Raw genomic sequence first — 21,127 nt, forward strand, 5'->3', positions numbered from 1 at the left:
ACTGTTCACAACCCTCCTTGCCCAATAATACACAGTTATATGGCCAGTGCACTACTGTTTAACTTTCGATAAGTCTCATTAATAGTTTGCAGGCAAACATCCACATACTGCTACAATAGATTACTGTTGAACATTTACGAGCAGTAAAAACCTAATCACATAATTCACAGTTTTTTCGGGATCATAAGGAACATATTGAACAGACACTGTCATTCTTTTAACACACCACCTACTTATATTACACTTATTTCACAGTTAAGTTGATACATTGTTGTTGATCTAACTGATACGTGTTTGTCGTCTGAAACTGACTGTCTCAGGACAAACAATCGGGCCCTTATACATCCTCACAATAATAGGTACTGAAACTATACATTTTTCAATGCTTACGTTGCACTAAAAACACTTCGTCTTCAGGCCACAAGTGGCCTACTGGGACCATCCGACTGCCATGTCATCCAAGGAGGAGGATGGATCTCATTTCAAACCTCCCCACTCCACCAAGAGTGTCTTTCTGCCATCCACCTAACCGTCGTAACCTCTTAGTTCATCCCTATGAAATCCCCAAACCACCTTCCCTACCCTCTGGCTCCTACCCTTGTAACCGCCCCTGGTGTAAAACCTGTCCCATGCACCCTCCCACCACCACCTACTCCAGTCCTGTAACCCGGAAGGTGTACACAATCAAAGGCAGAGCCACGTGTGAAAGCACCCACTTGATTTACCAACTGACCTGCCTACACTGTGAAGCTTTCTATGTGGGAATGACCAGCAACAAACTGTCCATTCGCATGAATGGACACAGGCAGACAGTGTTTGTTGGTAATGAGGATCACCCTGTGGCTAAACATGCCTTGGTGCACGGCCAGCACATCTTGGCACAGTGTTACACCGTCCGGGTTATCTGGATACTTCCCACTAACACCAACCTGTCAGAACTCCGGAGATGGGAACTTGCCCTTCAGTATATCCTCTCTTCTCGTTATCCGCCAGGCCTCAATCTCTGCTAATTTCAATTTGCCGCCCCTCATACCTCACCTGTCTTTCAACAACATCTTTGCCTCTGTACTTCCGCCTCGAATGACATCTCTGCCCAAACTCTTTGCCTTTACAAATGTCTGCTTGTGTCTGTGTATGTGCGGATGGATATGTGTGTGTGTGTGCGAGTGTATACCTGTCCTTTTTTCCCCCTAAGGTAAGTCTTTCTGCTCCCGGGATTGGAATGACTCCTTACCCTCTCCCTTAAAACCCACATCCTTTCGTCTTTCCCTCTCCTTCCCTCTTTTCTGATGAAGCAACCATGGGTTGTGAAAGCTTGAATTTTGTGTGTATGTTTGTGTTTGTTTGTGTGTCTATCGACCTGCCAGCACTTTCGTTTGGTAAGTCACATCATCTTTGTTTTTAGAAAAAAATATTTTCTGATATGAAGCAAGATTTAAGAGTCTCATACGTTTGCAAACGTCTTTCATTAATCTCTGGTAGTGTTATACAGTATGAAATGAGTGTAATGCCTCAGTTGCTACTATCTTCAGATCACTTTTGCTGTAGGTTTGTAAGAAGAACTCAGGATTCTTCGTGATGTGCCTTGTGCTTCTTTACCTTTTGTGCATTTTGGTATTAACTTGACCCATAATATCTCATCTGCCACTCTGTGATATAGAAAAGAAACACCTGAAAGTAAATACACTTAAAATGAGATACAGGGTGAAGCAAAATTCGAGCACTGGGTCTTTACAGCGCGACTCCTCACATGCCAGCGATTAAAAAATGGCTGTCACAAAAGTTCGTCTGGCAAGTGAATCCGGCAGAAAAACAACGTTAAAGAGTGGCAATCTGGCAACACTGTAACCACATGTATGGTAACTATCTCTGTCAGCACAAATCAGTGACGATGTACAGTTGGTGCAGTGAAAAGTTTTGGGTTAGCATGCACGAGGTCGATGGTTCCATCCTGGATTGAGGCGTATGTTTTTTGTTTGGTAAATGTAGTCCAGGTGTACGATATCTGGCATCTTAATCATCAACAGCAATTGCAGCGGGTGCTCTAGAAAACAGTTGCACTTACATACTATAATCATAGAAATGGAAGATTAGTCAGCCCTTTCCATGTCGTAGGCATGAATTTATTCACACCACTTCATCTACTAGGTGCGAAACCTGTTTTCTTTGTACATTCCCCCAATGGTCCCATAGATTAGTACCAACTATTATTCTTGCCTCATTCAGGTTCATTACATTTCCTTAGGGCCTACGTTACCAGTAGAACTAGCAACGTGCTTTGCAAATAATATCCAAACTCGATTACTATTTGTATGTGTTATCACCATGGTCCCACTAATTATGCCTTTCAACACTGAGTTTTGTAACTGCATGCTGTTTAGTACGTATCTCAATGCATTAATATTAGTATTGTTATTATTAGTCTATCGATGGGATTGTAGAAACCTTATGTCTATTACTGTTAAGGAAACTGTGTAAATCAAAACCCAAAATTTCACAATTATCAGTATTGGGATGAATCATGCAGAACAATAGGTGGAACAGCTCACAAGACTGACTGCGTGTTTGTACTGTTTGCGCTGTCCACCAGACAGGGACTGGTTGCCAGCTGAGTAAAGCGCTTGTGACAGACTCCAATGTACATGCGTACACGTGTTGAATTTCCTCATAGTAAACCTCTAAACCAGTGTGGCAGACATATGCCATACACAAGCGATGAATATGTGGATATACTTCTGATCTTTAGCGCATCTGACAACAGGGCTAGTGTTGCCACTTGTCAGTATGCTGCTAGAAATCCTCGTCGATGCCATCCAGATCAAAATGTGTTTCATCGTCTGGAGCTGCGCCTTCGGGAGTCAAGTTCTCTCCTTCCACCAATGCGTGACAGAGGTCGTCCATGGACTCACGGTACTCCAAAACTATTCTGGAGATCATACACCAAGAACTTCAGTGAAGTACAAGTAGCGTAGCACGGCAGCTGCGTGCCTTGCGACACGCGGACGTTAACATGCTGCACGAGCATGGGCTGCACCCCTATCATTATGCTTTCACGCAACACCTGCATCCCGCAGATCACCATCGGTGGATGCAATTCTGTGAATGGTTTCAACAACAACAGGAAACCAACTATGAATTCGTGAACACCTTAATATGGTCGGATGAAGCAGCTTTCACTCATGAGGGTGTCTTCAATTTGCACAATACCCACCATTGGTGTCAGGTTAACCCACATGTCACCCACAACCTTGGATATCAAGTTTGCTTTGGTATCAACGTCTGGGCCGGAATACTGGGTGACAGGGGTGTGGGTCCCTACATGTTGCCTGACCGGTTGGCTGCACGAAGGTATCATGCATTCCTCTTAAACTATTTGCCTGATGCGCTGGAAGATGTTCCACTATATGTCTGGCAGAGGATATGGTTCCAACATGATGGTGCACAAACAAACTCGGGAATTAATGTGCAACAGTATTTGGACAGAACATTTCCAGGGAAATGGCTCGGATGTGGAGGTCCAGTTGTATGGCATTCACCTGACCTAAATCCCCTGGATTTCTTCCTGTGGGGACACCTGAAGAGGCACATATACTATACTCCGTCGACAAATGTGGAAGAATTGGTAGCGCGTGTTCATGCTGCTCTTGTTACTGTGGATGCAGCTCTGCTGCAAAGGAACCAAAGCTGTATGGTCCAGCAGGTTGCGAAATGTTTGGACATGCAGGGAAGTCGCTTTGAGCATCTGTTGTTCTGAGGACAACATATTCTGTTATGAAGATCATGCGGTCAATAATATGGACATTATTATTATTATTATTATTATTATTATTGGTTGCTAATGTGCGACTCTGAACGGTCATATTACATGTAGAATAAATGACAAGTTGTGTTACTGTACTGTGCCATCATCTTTAGAATCTTGAAATTGATATTGATTTTGTAGTTTTTCTGTCCTATGACAGGTCATTTGTTTCAACTGTCTATTTCTTATTTGTCTAACCATGTATTTGTTATGTTCAGCTTTACAAAATGTTATAAATTGAGGATACATGTGACCTAAGAAACGGTGTATATTGCGGTATGAAATGTCAGAATGAAATTAGCAAATAAAAAAAATGCGACCCAACCCAGGATCGAACCAACGACCTCTTGCATGCTAACCAAAAACTCTATCCACTGAACCCACAGGACAGTGCTACTAATTGTGCTGACACAGGTAGTTACCTTACATGTGGTTATAGTGTTGCCAGATTGCCACTCTTAAACATCTTTTTTCTGCCAGATGTACTTGCCGGACAAAATTTTGTGACAGACATTTTTTTACCACTGGCATGTGATGAGTTGCGTTGCAAAGCCCGAGTGCGCGAATTTCGCTTCACCCTGTATATAAGATACCAGTCATGCATGAACATAAAGCTGCAGGCTCTGCATGCACTGTTTTCTTGCACATAATTATATTTATTTATATTTGAGACTTACATGCACATCAACCATACTGCCTCATATATAGCACTTCTATTATGTTGAGGCATATTCCAAATGTCATCTACAATCACAACAGCTAATATTAGTGATGACACCATGATCATGGCTGACTTGATGAATGACACAGTACACCACTCTAGAGGAGCGAAGCTGAAGATCAAGTTGCCATGTCACGACAGTCAGTTATAGCCTGAAATGCTCCCAACCAGCTTTTCTATTTCCCAATTTATGCCAAGTTTCAATTTCAGTTCACTAGATGACACTTGACACCACAAAACTACTTGATGTGTAAGTCTAAAAATATTTATTTTTTTATTGTTTTATAAATTTGCAACTGGGTTCTGCAACAGAGCATTAAAAATTGATTGGGATCTGGATAAACCTATAGCTGACAGAGCTATGTGATGTAATCATTGTTGACTGCTGTGATATTGTGTTGCACTCCATTCTATTTCATATTGAAATGATAATTAATTAGACACCCTAGCTGCAAACTATATATGACGGTAGTATCTGTTCCCGAAAGAACACATACCGTTTCATATTGTTTCTGTCCTTGTGATAAGCTGCAATTAGGTTCTTCATTATACATGCCAATGCATAAGATGATTTTAGTTTTGATTATGAACAATATTTAAGAGGTCTTTACCTCCATGCATAACTTCTGCTTTCACAAAAGCATTAACCAGAGTTAAGGTTTCTACACTGTGGGAGGCAGCCGGAGCTTTGTTTCCTCCTGCCCAGCTCTACATCCCATGAGATCTATCTGGAGGCCGCACTAGCTTCCTCTTCTCCCCGAAATCCCCCCCCCCCCTCCCAGCATCAACCAGTTAACACTAACCATTAATCCCCCACCCCCCACCCCCACCCCTTATCTTGCATTACTCGCAACATGATCTACAACCAGGTTTCCACAGGCATGAATTACTTGCATATGCATTCCCCCAACACTACCCTTCCATGCAAATCAGCATTTCACATGCTGTAGTCAGCATTGCAACTTTCAAGGTGGTGACAAGCGAAGTTACTCATACAGTATGGCCAAGGATAGCAAATAATGAGTGTGGGAGTTGATTAGCTTTTAGCAGTAGAGCTTATAGTGATACTAACGAAGAAAAATAGATCTGCAAATGTTGAGTACAAAAGTGGGTGTCTTGGAGGAATCGCTGGGCGACGTCCAATACACTAGTAAGGGCAGTTTCATTTGAAAATCATTTTTGAATCATTAAACTCAATTTTGAATTCCTTTTGAGACACATCTGTGACTCTAAAAATGTAATACAAATATGCAAAACCATGCCAGAACACATTATATTACAACTAACATTGCATTATCTGGCGACTGGGGGCACTTGTACTGGATCTACAATACACTGATGGTACTTCAGAAAATAAGGTTTTCATCTCAACAGTTCTGCTGTTTTTATTTTTAGAGTTAGTTGTGGTTCGCATACTGTATGTCATAGGCACTGTAAATATATTTCCTTTATCGATAAAGTACTTAATTTTGTCACCAAATTGTGTACAACTTTGCAGAAGTCATTAATCAATGATTGCACCACTACGAGCACTATTGTATTTACATAGGATTTTATTTAAGGTCAAAAGTTGCTTCAGACCTCTAAAAGTGCAAATAAGTTTTGTATTTCCACGTCACTGGAACAGTTACATTTGATGACTAAAGCAAGAAAATTATCACTATACTGAAATAAAGGACACCTTTACGGACTGACTATTCTGCAGTAACATGAACCTAAGCAAGTTCACACTCCCAGTAACAGTTTTTTAGAATCTGTTTCGCCACATCAAACAATGCTGTTTTACATTATTACAAATAAGTGGTTACAAGTAACCGCTGAATGCTAAAATGAGATTCTCATCACACGGTCTAAGAACATTTTGCCACTTTAGAAAATATTTATTTATAAGGTTCAACCAAAAAGTTTCTGTTTGCAGATCACGCATCTAGAATTCGTATGCCAGTCAGGCAAAATGGCTATGAGCATTGAGGTAATCATCCCACCAATGCACCAGGTTGAAGATACCACTTTGGCAAAACATCTGCTGTGTCAAGTCCATAACAGCCTGCTGCACATCCCTGTCTGACAGGAATCGTCAGCATGTCTTGGCTTTTTTCCAGAGACCAAAGCTATGATAATAGCATGGGGGAAGATGAATTCTACAGGGTGGGTGCTCGAGTGTCTCCCTCCTGAGATAGCATTATGACATTTGCGACAAGGGGACATGTATCATCATGAAGCAGCATCACCCCTTGTCACAGTTTTCCTGGACATCTCGCCTTAATTGCATACTTTCTCCATTCTCTGATGGATGTTTCCCGGGTTTTGTTCTTTTGCCGCCAGGAAAAGAACAACAGCACATTGGTCCTGTTTGGACACATTTGGTAATAATATCATCACAGTTCACATTTCTGCATTTAGTGCATGCACCTCAGAAAGACAGAAATGCCACACTAAACCCCCCCCCCCGCCCCCCTCCCCAACATGTAGGTGCTTATATATCCGCATTGGAGTCATTCTATGTTGCATATATGCCACAATAATGACCTCAAACGGAAAATTTTTTATCGTCTCATATATAATAATTCCAATCCCAAAGAAAGCAGGTGTTGACAGATGTGAAAATTACCGAACTATCAGTTTAATAAGTCACAGCTGCAAAATACTAACACGAATTCTTTACAGACGAATGGAAAAACTGGTAGAAGCTGACCTCGGGGAAGATCAGTTTGGATTCCGTAGGAATGTTGGAACACGTGAGGCAATACTGACCTTACGACTTATCTTGGAATAAAGATTAAGAAAAGGCAAACCTATGTTTCTAGCATTTGTAGACTTAGAGAAAGCTTTAGACAATGTTGACTGGAATACTCTCTTTCAAATGCTGAAGGTGGCAGGGGTAAAATACAGGGAGCGAAAGGCTATTTACAATTTGTACAGAAACCAGATGGCAGTTATAAGAGTCGAGGGGCATGAAAGGGAAGCAGTGGTTGGGAAAGGAGTGAGACAGGGTTGTAGCCTCTCCCCGATGTTATTCAATCTGTATATTGAGCAAGCAGTAAAGGAAACAAAAGAAAAATTCAGAGTAGGTATTAAAATTCATGGAGAAGAAGTAAAACTTTGAGGTTCGCCGATGACATTGTAATTCTGTCAGAGACAGCAAAGGACTTGGAAGAGCAGTTGAACGGAATGGACAGTGTCTTGAAAGGAGGATATAAGATGAACATCAACAAAAGCAAAACGAGGATAATGGAATGTAGTCAAATTAAGTCAGGTGATGCTGAGGGAATTAGATTAGGAAATGAGACACTTAAAGTAGTAAAGGAGTTTTGCTATTTAGGGAGTAAAATAACCGATGATGGTCGAAGTAGAGAGGATATAAAATGTAGACTGGCAATGGCAAGGAAAGCGTTTCTCAAGAAGAGAAATTTGTTAACATCGAGTATAGATTTAGGTGTCAGGAAGTCGTTTCTGAAAGTATTTGTATGGAGTGTAGCCATGTATGGAAGTGAGACATGGACGATAACTAGTTTGGACAAGAAGAGAATAGAAGCTTTCGAAATGTGGTGCTACAGAAGAATGCTGAAGATAAGGTGGGTAGATCACGTAACTAATGAGGAGGTATTGAATAGGATTGGAGAGAAGAGAAGTTTGTGGCACAACTTGACTAGAAGAAGGGATCGGTTGGTAGGACATGTTTTGAGGCATCAAGGGATCACAAATTTAGCATTGGAGGGCAGCGTGGAGGGTAAAAATCGTAGAGGGAGACCAAGAGATCAATACACTAAGCAGATTCAGAAGGATGTAGGTTGCAGTAGGTACTGGGAGATGAAGAAGCTTGCACAGGATAGAGTAGCATGGAGAGCTGCATCAAACCAGTCTCAGGACTGAAGACCACAACAACAACAACATACTTAGTTGAAGGCTAAGTCCATTATTTTTCCACGAAACTGACTTTTCACATACATAAACAAACTATTCAAGACCTGTTCTGTCAAACTAAACACATCCAACTATAGTGGCAGTTATTGAAGCTTGCAGGCGACGGTGGCAGAAGCAACTTCATGCAAGGAATTTGAATGCCTTGTGACTTTCGTAACTTTCACATACAATGTCATGACAGCATGCAAGTAAGATGTAAAGTTGACTTAACACAAATGGTAGTGAGGGCATGCATGTATAAGTTATTTGTGCCTGTGGAAACATGGTTTAAGGTATAACATATGTGTTATGATCTTTGTACCAGGAAACTATAGATTAAAGCTCAGATGCAGGAGATAATAAATATTTAAAAATATCATATGAACTGAAAATTCATAAAACACCAACCCAATACTGTAAAGTGACAGACATATAAGAAAAGAAGGCACCAATGCTGCTACTGAGTGATAGCATTACTTATTCAGAAAGTTGAGAAACCAATAAGCTTGTATAGAGTGCCTGAAATCTTCTGTTTTGTGTCGATACTGATCATTGCACAGACTCCCATATGAAGCACATAGAAAGAGGCATCCCTGGCAGAGAGAAGTAACTGAAAGAGTTGAAAACAAATAAATCACCACATCTGGATGGAATCCCAATTTGGTTTTACAATGACTACTTTACGACATTCACCTCTTACTTAGCTTGCATTTATCTTGAATCTCTCAGCCAGCACAAAGTTCCAAATGACCGGAAAAAAGCACAGGAGACTCCTGTACATAAAAAAAGTAAAAGAACAGACCTAAAAAACTACAGACTAATATCCTTAATATCGGTTTGCTGCAGAATTGTTGAACATATTCTCAGTTCGAATGTAACAAATTTCGTTGGGATGAAAAAGCTTCTGTCCACAAAACAACGTGATTTTAGAAAGCAACGTACTTGGAAAACTCAGCCTGCCCTTTTCTCACATGATATTCTGCAAACTGAGAATGAGGAGCAACAGGTAGATTCCACACCCCCAGATTTACGAAAAGCATTTTCACACAGTGCCCCATTGCAGACTGTTAAAAAAGGTATGAGAATAAGGAGTAGGTTCCCAGATATCTGAGTAGTCTTTGCAGTGTCTGTGTTATATGATGTACTATGCAATGTCCTTCAAATATGAATTCATTGTGTAGTAAATCACATACTGAGTGACAGAAATCATGGTATAGCGATACTGTATGCAAATATGCAGATGGCGATAGTACGTGTAGACAAGATATAAAAGAATGAGATTTTCACTCTGCAGCGGAGTGTGCACTGACATGAAACTTCCTGGCAGATTAAAACCATGTGCCGGACCGAAACTCGAACTCGGGACCTTTGCCTTTCGCAGGCATCTGCTCTACCAAGTTTGGAAGGTAGGAGACGAGGTACTGGCAGAAGTAAAGCTGTGAGGACGGGGCGTGAGTCGTGCTTGGGTAGCTCAGTTGGTAGAGCACTTGCCCGCGAAAGGCAAAGTTCCCGAGTTCGAGTCTCGGTCTGGAACACAGTTTTAATCTGCCAGGAAATTTCAAGATATAAAAGGACAGTGCATTGGTGAAGCTGTCATTCGTGCTCAAATGATTCATGTGAAAAGGTTTCCGACATTTTATGGCCACATGATGGGAATTAATAGACTTTGAATGTATAATGGTAATTGAAGCTAGACCCATGGAGCACTCCATTTTGGAAATCATGGGGAACGCAGTACTTCGAGATCTGCAAAGTCAAATTTCACTCACTACCTCTCACCAGGTCAATGCAGTGGTCGAAGGCCTTCACTTAACAACTGCGTGGGATGTATGACACATGTATCCATTATGACAGTCCAGCAAAATTTGCTGTTAATGTACTTTGGCAGCAAATGACCAACATAAGTGCCTTTGCTAACTGGACAACATTGCCTGCTGTGTCTCTTCCGACTCATGACCATATCGGTTGGACCGCAGGTGACTGGAAAACAATGGCCTTCTCACATGAGTCGCAATTTCAGTTGGTAAAAGCAGATGGTAGGGTTTGAATATGGCGCAGACCCCGCGAAGCCATGAACCCAAGTTGCAACTGTGCCAAGTTGCTAACAAGCCACTGTACAAGATAGTGGGGATAATTGTTTAAGCTATGTTTACATCAAATGGTCTGGGTCCTCTCGTAAAACTGAACCAATCATTGACTGGGAATAGTTATGTTCATCTACTTTGGAACCATTTTCAGCTCAGGCCGCAGTTGTTTATGACTGGTTTGAAGAACATTATGGACAATTCGTGTGAATGATTTGGCCACCCAGATCGTCCAAGTTTAATCCCATCGAACATTTATGGGATATAATCGAGAGATCAGTTCTTGCATAAAACTCTGCTGTGCCAACACTTCCGCACTTACGGACAGCTATACAGGCAGCACAGCTCAGTATTTCTGCATGGGACTTCCAGCGACTTGTTGAGTCCAAACAAAGTCAAGTTGCTACATTACGTCAGGCAAAAGGATGTCCAACACAATGTTAGAATGTATCCCATGACTTTTTTCACCTCAGTCTATAACACAGACCTTGCAAATACTATTTCAAGGCTTTACAAGGCCGCGACAATACAACAAAGTCTCTCCATGTGTGGGAAACACAGTGAGTACAGGATGTAGACACACACTGATGTATGGAAGTTTGGGTCGGTCCTGGAAGTGTGCTGAGATAGGCAAAGTGGTTAAGGGAACTTCTTGCGATAAGCAAGAAATCTGGACTCAATTCCTGGTCAGGCACAAATATTCCTTGTCACTAATCAATAGTGTAGCTGAAGTCTAATTGCATTAGCAATTGTGAATACATTTCATTTATTTCACACAGCTGTTGATTTCCTTCAGAAATGCAAACAACATACTATGCAAATACTGAAAATACTATTTCATGCCTAGACAAGGCCATGACAATAAAAATGAAAGTTTCTCCCTGTGTGGGGCTCACAGCAACTGTGCAAGTGCAGGACATACACACACAGTGACGTACGGAAGTCTGGGTCAGTCCTAGAGGCTTGCTCCAATAGCCATCAAAAAGGTAGGTTGAACGTCAAAGGTGGAGGTGAATTTACAGCCACAAAAAATATGATAATATCTAATGACCTTAGTAACTATTCTGAATGCAAAATAATTTGGATGAAGACAAGTATTAAAGTGGATCAAACATAGTCACTGGATGCTTTTATCAAATCCTGCCTCAGTATCAGTAGTGAGAAACTTTATGAACATTTTGTGTAAAAATCCTGATCATCTTATAGCATTAAATTGAGATATCAACATTCTTGCTATAGACTGGGAGACTCAAGTGATTAGGGTGGGTAGTAGGAACAGGGAAACGTGAAATTATTCTAAACGTCTTCTATAAAAATTACCTTGAGTAGTTCAACAGAGTACTGATTCGTAGAGACAATATCTTAGATCTCCTGGTGACAAACAGGCCCAAACTATACAACTCATTATCATGGAACATGGAATCAGTTATCATAAAACCATTACAGCATCACTTAATGGCTGTAACAGGAATATAAGGAAAAGTAGGAAGATATTTCTGCTTAGCAAGAGCAGCAAGAAACATATATCAGATTATCTGAGTGATCAACATGAAAACTTCATCACCAGTACCAACAAAGTTGAGCATCAAAGGAGAAAGTTTAACAGTATTGCACAATACTCCTTACACAGATACTAGTATGTGCAGAGCAAAGTTGTGAGGGATGGGAAAGCCCCACTGTAGTTCAACAGCCATATTGCACAGTTGCTACAAAATAAAAGAGGGCTTAATTGCAAATTTAAATGTAGCCAAAGCCTCACAGACAAACACAAATTGAACAAACCCAAAATTTGCATAAGGAGAGCCAAGCGTGAAGCATTCAACAAATTAAAAAATAAACACACTACATAGCAAGTCATTCTCATTACAGAGAAATCTTCAGATATGAAAGTAACTTTAGATACACCCAAGGGAGTGGTACAGTACCATTACCTATCATAACAGACATAAATGACTAGTGGACAAAATTGGAAGTTCCTTGAGGTTTTTTGCAGATAAGGCTGTTGTATATAGATGCAGAATACGCTGTCACATACAGACAAGTTAAAACACTAGAAAACTGTAGTAAAATGCAGGAAGACTGTGAATAGCAACTCTCCCTCAACATCACAAATATAACATACTGAACACAAACAGGCAGAAAGACCCATATTGCATGTTTACACAATTGCAGAACAATCACTGGAAGCAGTCCCATCTATAAATTATCTATTACCGGTAGTGTGTGTGTACTGCAATTTTAAGTGGAATGACCACTAAAACCAAATATGGATAAGGCAGATGCCAGATTGAGATTCATGAAACAAGTCCTCAGGAAGTTCTGTCCACCCATATAGAAGGCAGCTTATGAAACCATTTTAGACCTGTACTTTAACATTGCTTGTCAAACTGGGATCTGTATCAGATAGGACTGATGGAGGAAACAGAGAAGATCAACAGAAGAGCAGTGTATTTTGTTACATGTTAGTTTAGCAAGGGTGAAAGCATCACAGAGATACTCAGCTAAATCCTGGGGCAGATGCTGCAGGAGAGGCATTCTGCATGACAGTGTGGTTTGCTGTTAAAGTTCTGGGAATGTGGTTCCTAGAAAAGTAAACCAATATATTATTACTTCCTTTTATGTATACCTGGTAAAAAGACCTTGAAGGTGAAATTAGATTTGAGCTTACAGAGGGGGGGGGGGGGGGGGGCCTTACCAGCAATCATTCCTCCTGCGAACTATTCATGAGTGGAATAGGAAAAAGGTGAAGTGACAGTGGTATTCCAAGTACCCTCCACCATACACCATAAGGTGGCTTGCAGAGTACAGATGTAGATGAGAAACTTCATTCCTGTACCATAAAAGATGTCTAATATCCCAAAAAATAAATTGCTTGCAAAAATTAATAAAAAAACACTTCAAAGTGCAGAAACTACAATTGTTGTTAACCTATGTATACACTATTCCTGCAGTACATAAATTGGTGAGAAAGGTAGCTAAATGAAATGTATCCCAATCTACATACTTTACAATAGTTTGTTGATCATGTGTGTAGCTGCAGAACTGAGAGCTAGATGCAGTTAACAGGAGGGGAGAGGGGTTCTATTGCAGTGGCTGTAAGATTTTTAATGCCCTTCCTTCAGAAATTAAGTGTTTAGTAGATGATGAACTCTTGTTTAAAAAACTTAAGGCAGTTCCTATTTACACTACAGAAGGGTTCCTGAACCGCATTGTATAATATCCATGTACCTGTAACTCTCCGATACATTCCTAAGACTTTATTTGTGATCCTGTCTATTTATTATTGTATACATATTTATTTTTCTATAACAGATTTTTTGTAATAGAACCTAAGTTTTAGATACTTTATTATGAAACTGATTTATGTAATACCATAGAATGTAACTAAAACAAACTTGTAAAACTGACACATTCCATATCCTATGATGTATTGACAAAATTGATCACTGGATACATAAATTTTTATAAAGACTTACATAATCAAGTGTACACTGTTCTTCAATAGTTTGGTTCTGATATGTCCACGTTACTTCCTTACGTTGCGTGTATTCCATACACATATTTGTTAAAACTTTGAATTTTTTTTTTTAGTATACTGAACTGCTGAGAATAGTGACTTATTATAATTCTGCAGTGCTTCTGGGATGTTCTTCCTGGAGACAAATGGAACTGCCCCATTTGCACTTGGTCCAAGGTCTTGGTTCAAACGAGCAAAGAAGAAATCAAAAAAGAAGACTTCCTCATCAAAACCTGCTGCTAACTGAAAGCCTGCTACTAACATGTCATGAACTCTTTGGTGATAAAGAATGTTATCTTCTGTCTCATGTTTAAGTGAACCTTAACTCCTATCACAAGATAAATTGGCAGTGGAACATAAATAATGATGTAGATCAGATGCTTATGACAGGAAGTAAGTCATGGGTGTTGATTTTCAATAACTTACTCATATTTAATGATATAATAAACTCTAATATACATTTAGCCAAGTGGTACACATGGTTTTGTGTAACTTACTACTTGCTTCCTTTTGTTTGAGAAATTGATACAAACGGTGCAGGTAAGTTACATTTAATAGACTACCAGTTATTTTAAAGTAACCTGTGCCAAGTACATACAGCATTCAAGTGGCCTTATAGAAGTTTAGTTGGTGGAATGTTTTAACAAGTACCAGGAGTGTTAACTGACGAATTAAAGTCATCAAACCCAGTTGACATAATCTGCCTCTCTGAACACTGTTTTTGCACAGGAGTGTACAGATACATTAAGGGCTACAGGATCTAGGTCACCATCCCACTTCTGTAAAGCAGGAATGGAGAAAGACGAGTTGCCCTTTTTTCGGGAATTATCATACATTTAAGAACATAGATGTTGCTTGTATCAAAATATGGACATCTGTTCAACAGCAGTAGAGTTTCATGATAAGTCCTTTATAGTACTATGTGTATGTCAAGCACCTGCAGGAAATTTTGCTCTGTTCATAAATTATGTTAAAGTTTTACCGGCCTATTTAACAATAAAGAACAAAGTAATAGAGATTTACAAGGATTTTAATACACATTTTTCTTAAAAACTCTTCAGGGAGGTTTTACTGTAGCTCAAAACATTATCATTCAGCTTAATTGTAAACTTCCCAAATACGGTAGCTAATTACTAAAAATGAGCCACTGATAATGTCTTTATAGGAGTGTATAATAAACAAAATTTTAAAACCAACAGGCAATGACCTCTCAAACCACAACATGCATTTCCAAGTGTTAAATGTTAATACTGACAGGGAATCAGAAATCTGCTACATCTGAGTTCAGGAGGGTTGTCAGTGTGGCAAAAATATGATTATTTTAGGAAACTCCTCAAAGACGTGATTGACATATAAAGTGCCCGTGACATAAATGAAAAATATAACATATTTATTTATTTGAAAAAGATTTTAACCCAAATGTAACCAAGATTAGACTACAGTCTTATCAAAAAACACCATGGACTGCTCATAGAATAAAGGTGTCTCAAAGAACAAGAAGGAAACTATATCTTTCAGTCAGAAACAGCACTGGTGCCGATGCTATTGCACAATACAATGTACTGTAGATAGTAATATAGATACCAAAGCAAATAAACTGTGTGAAAAAAAAGGTATCAAAATATGGGAAACATGCAGAATCCAGGATGAGTAAGAACAAGAAGCTTTAAGAGTAAATCGTACATTGGTAACAGTAGTATGAAGTGTTGCCGAACTTTTAACAAGCATTTCATAACTGTTACAAAAAAGATGGAGTGGCGAGGTTGAGTAAATGCTGCCATAGAATATCACAGAGCAGCCATTATTAATAACTTCAATAATACGTGTAAAACCTTCACTATACCAAGAGTCAACTATAAAATATTTAAAATCAAAAATTTAATAGTGATGATAAAATATCCAAAAATTTAATTACATATTAATTTTAATGATTAATGAAACATATTAGCTGTATTATTACAAATTTATTGTGTTATGACTGGTTTTATTCTTAGAACATATTCCAGTTGCCAAGTTGTGCTAAAGTCACGATACAAATTGTCTGATTGCCACATCTGTGTGTGTGTGTGTGTGTGTGTGTGTGTGTGTGTGTGTGACAGTGTGACAATTTACATAATGACTTTAGCACAACTCAGGACCCAGAAAGTATTCTAAGAACAAGACTGGTCCTAACACAATAAATGTGTAATAATAAATGAGGTGATTTTCATTAATCATTAAAGTTAGTGTCAATTCAGCTGTGGGCTTAACATGATAAAGCTTAATTGAAGAGAGTTGTTACAAGTTCAATAACATATTAAGTGATTTGGGAAAAACGTCATTTACCACAGAAACAGTTTCCAGTTTGCCAAAACATGCTGAACTTAAACCTCTGTGTAAGAAAGGAGATGAAGACATATCAACAAATGTTTGTCCAGTTTCACTTTTTCAAACATTTTCAAAAATTTTAGAAAAGGTAATGTACAAGTGGCTTCTTAACCATCTGACTACAAATAATATACTGTCAAAATCACAGGCTATTTACATTTACAGCAAGACTATTCTATATTTGTTAGCTGACAAATTACACATTATTGAGAAATTTTGTGTTCTGTCAAAGACACTTGACAGAGTAAATCACAATATCCTTTGAAGTAAATTAGAACAACAGGAAATGCTGCAAAATGATTCAATTTCTCTCTCTCAGATAGAAAACAAGGGGTATCTATTTGAAAGAGTCCTGTATTAAACTATCAGTCATCATCAAACTGAGAATTAATTACATGTGATGTCTAGCAAGGTTCTTGAGTCATGCGTGTGACATATCTGGGTCACATACATGCAGTATCAATAATAGCCGCTCCGTAGGAATTTCTTTGCCCGGTTGCTGGGTTACCAGTGGACGCCCTTTCAAAAGGGGGCAGTGATGTGGTGCCATGCAGCGATATATAGGCAAGTATGGTATACGTTAAGAGAGTTGACTTATTGGACGCACAGTGGTCTGTTCAGGATTCGCTGTTGCTACAGACGAGTTTACCTTCCTGGCAGACTGATCACTGGGGCAGAAGCAGCAGTCTGAACTGAGGACTGTTGATGCTGAGACACCTATCTGAATTCAAGCCACTAGCCTCTCAACCAAATGACAAAGGGGAACCTGGTCTAGAATTTTTTCTCATCTGAAAACTGTTTATTGTCATTGGACAGAGATTTGAATTTGTTAAACAGGTGTCCTTGATTGTATTAGGTTGCTTCTGGTTGTTTTGAGCACACATCATGAATTGCTGCGTTTGTGCATTATTCATGGAATTTTCTCGTTAACTGAAGCAAGCAAGCAGTTGCCGTATTTACTGAAGAGGAGCATAGGATGCTATTATTATTATTATTATTATTATTATTATTATTATTATCATCATCACATCATCAGCATCATCATAAAATGTACATGGTAAAGAAGCCCAGAAAGGGGCCTCACTATATAGTTTTAGGTGCCTGCTATCATGCGCCTCAACTGCAACTAATTCAAAACAAATATCCACTTACATGTACTATTTAATTTCTGAATACAGTGGCTAATAAAGATATGCCTCCTTTTGTTAAAGCAGCTGGCCAGCTAGTTAAATTTCTGTGGTTTGATTGTAATTTTTGAACGCTTGAGCCACATTTTGGGTGAGCTTGGCCCTTTGTGATGCTGCCACCATTTCCAATTGTTTCTATTGTTCCACCTCCCTCTCATGCCCCAGTGTGTGAAAGTTAATTTAAGGATTTTGTATTTACTGTTTCTAGCCATTCAATGGCGTTAACTGTAAATTTGTCTTTAAAAGTGAGTATCAAGCATTTCCTTTTATTTAAAAAAAAATTATTTTGCTTGTTGACACACAGCACTTACTTCATTTATAAATTTGGTGAAATAAGTGATTTGTCTTATATGTCTAAGTTGTCAGATCCTGTTAGTGGCATGTATTTGTTACTCTATTTCTGCTTATTATTGGTCTAAGGCACTTGTTCTAAGCCTAACTGTAAGTGGCCATAGAGTTAGAGAAACTAAAATAAATCACGAGGCAGTTTTCAGTGACTGGCCATTCTCGACGAATCCTGAAATAAAATTATTTTTGTTATTTTGAGGTGCCCCACTTCATTTAAACTTATAACTTGCAGAAAAGGATAGATTGCTACACTGGAAGTGCCTCTCAGGCATGTCGCTGTTGGATCTTCTGCCAACCTGCCATCACCACAACCAAGAACTGGAGCTGAGCCTGAGTGCAGCTACACTCAATGAGAGCTCTGAGGCTCCAACAGATGTCCACACCCATGCTAGGCTGCAGAGATGTGCCGGCCCCTGTACCCTCCTATGACGAGCCGCAGTACTGACCTCAAACAATGCCAGAGGCAGTGCCAGCATATTTCTCACTGGTCACTGACCTGCTACTCTGCATCTCCATGCAATGCAGGCTCAGCACAACCACTTCTAGGCTGCACTAGGAACAAGACAGAGTGACTGTAAGATTCTTGGAAATAAATGACTGTCAATTGAATGTTATCTCATTAGTGCCTGGGCATACCACAGGACCACGCCTCCATGGGGGCCACATCTGGCAGGCTGCTACAGTTGTCTAACACATTCACTATAAAACTTGTTATTCACCTAACAAGTTCACTCTGTCAATTGAGAAGATCAGTGTATGAGTTGCAATTAAGAAAGCACTCAACATTAAATTATGCATTAAAGAAACAGAACCCGCTGGGGTTTGATGCAATGAAACCCACTGAGAGTTCATATATGAAGCATTGACTGTGTCTGCCCTTAAAACCGCTACCATTCATCAGATTTCGACCAATCTATCTCCAGATGAGCGCGTATTAATGGTTAATCTAAACCAGACGTACGCAAACATCGCAGTACCCACATCCTGCGACACCTCACTTTAGTGAATACTAACCCTTATGCAGAGATGGCAGTAGACCTTTTGTGTTGGCCATCATGCCGGTGTGGGCGTGGAGGGGCTCCACCTCTTATAAAGTGTCTGTCCATTGTCTGCTGCTGCCTTGTGCACAGGGCTGTGTTGCTGGTTGTGCCTCTTGACCGTGTCCTGTAGCACTGCCAACTGCAATCACCAATCGCGCTGATGAGAATGCTTACTGCAGTATCTGCTGTTGCCTTCTTGAGCTATTCTTCTCACAGAGTGAAGTGTCAATGTATCATACAATCAGTTCACACCAAATTTCTCGATATACCTTTGAATTCCAGATTTTGACTTTTCTTTGTTCACGGTAATTCAAAATTATATTCAGTTCATAGAAAATCTTCTGTTCATTTAATATTAGCTTGCAGATGTTGCTGGATAGTGTTTAATAGTGTTGTTATGTTGTTGTTGAATAACTTGGCATCAAAATATCTGCATACAGTTCTATTAATTAACAGAAGTGATTTCATAAAAGCCCATATGATTATTTGATTCTGAAAGAGAATAATAATAATAATAATAATAATAATAATAATAATAATAATAATAATAATGACGAATAATAACACAAAAATGAGTACATGATGTAACTCAAACTAGTAATTTTTAAAAAGCAAAACAGAAATAGTTTGAAGATTTTGAGTAAACACGTGCCATCCCATTAATGTACAGAGGTGAGCAAGTGTGCCAAGGCTTCCCCAGTTCTCTACTATCAGCACCACGTCATAACAACATGCCTGTGCTTAACATGCAAAGTATTTCCCCACAATCTAAAAGTGAAATTAAAAATTAAAATAAGTTTTCCAAACTTCATCAGTGTCTGCTTCAGCACACAAAGGGTACTAGGAAAGTTTTGCAGTATGATGCAACAAGATGTTGCAGGAGGCTGATTGTTGCTGTATTCTGAGAATACTTCGTTCTTGCATTGTAGCCGTTGTGCCAAGTCTTTGAGCACAGTCATTCATTAGTAGGGTTAGTTCGAAGTGCTTGCTATCGCATCGTCGTCACAAAGTAAGATTCGGGTAGTTTTGTGGTACAACTTCGTGCGTGGTTTAAACATAGGCCTGTGGTTTGAAGAAATGAATCTTGCACTCTGTGATGTGTGTCCACATCGTACAACTATATTCGTACAGAGAATTCCTAAGAGGAAATTTTACTCTGGAGGATGCTGAGAAGATGAGTAAGGCCACAATCATCAGTTACGGAGGAAAATGTTAGATGAAGACACACAAGTGACCTACAAACTGATAGAGGATACCTTAAGGATAAATGCAGCAGCAATTCACTCGATTCTGCATGATCATTTGCAAGTAAAGAAACTTTGTTGTCCCTGGGTGCTGCATTGACTGACAGAAGAGCAGATGACATGACATGTGACTTGGTCCCATAAGATGGAAAAAGAAGTTTTCTAAGGGACAATCTCAGTACATGAATAACATCATGACAGGTGACCAGATTTGGCTGTACTATTATGACGTGTCAACTAAGAGTCAAAACAAAGCTTGAGTTTTTGAAGATGACGACACACCCACAGCTGTCAGAAAATCCCTGTCAGTAGAGAAGAAAATTATAATTTTCTTTTTTCCAAATTGAGTGGAACTGTGGAGTGTGTTGTTTTGAACACAGAAGACAGTCACAGGTAAATGGTACACTGAGCAGTGCCTGCCCACGGTCATTCAATCTTTGAAGAACCTGCGATCGAAGTTAAGAATGGACATTTGCTTCCTCCATCACACCACCACTCCAGTTCACTGTTCCAAAGCATCCATCGAATATTTGCGGGGTACAGGACTGAAACTTCTTGAGCACCCTCCTTGTAGTCCAGACTTTGCTTCTCGTGGCTCTGCACTGCTCCCGCACGTGAAAATGAAGCTGAAAGGAGTGCAGTTTTCATGTGATGAGGGCCTCCTGGAGGCTTGGGACAGTGAGTGTACCTTACTTCCTACAGAAACTTGGGGTAACTGGTTTAGGCACTGGTTTTGGAGGACAGAGAGGTGTATTCAGTGAAGCAATAATTACTTTAAAAAAAATTAAGTTCATAAAGCTGTACTGCGGAACTTTCCTAATACCCTTTGTATTAATGTTAACATTGTAAGATTTCAGAATGATCAAATGAATATGGTATGCAAAACATGCAATCTTAAGGAAAACATATGTGGC

At 39.5% G+C, this 21,127-nt stretch overlaps 1 protein-coding gene across 1 annotated transcript in view; it reads left to right on the forward strand.

Moving 5' to 3' along the window:
- The window catches only part of LOC126195010 (pancreatic triacylglycerol lipase-like), a 190,853-nt gene extending 176,526 nt beyond the window's left edge, over window positions 1-14,327 (forward strand). The window contains exon 8 of the mRNA XM_049933436.1: window positions 14,145-14,327. Within this exon, the coding sequence (XP_049789393.1) occupies window positions 14,145-14,274 (130 nt within the window). The 3' untranslated portion in view covers window positions 14,275-14,327. The remainder of the gene's footprint in view (window positions 1-14,144) is intronic.
- The last annotated feature ends 6,800 nt before the right edge of the window (window positions 14,328-21,127 follow it).

This window comes from Schistocerca nitens, chromosome 7, assembly GCF_023898315.1.
Source record: "Schistocerca nitens isolate TAMUIC-IGC-003100 chromosome 7, iqSchNite1.1, whole genome shotgun sequence".
In the NCBI taxonomy this organism is placed as follows: domain Eukaryota; kingdom Metazoa; phylum Arthropoda; class Insecta; order Orthoptera; family Acrididae; genus Schistocerca; species Schistocerca nitens.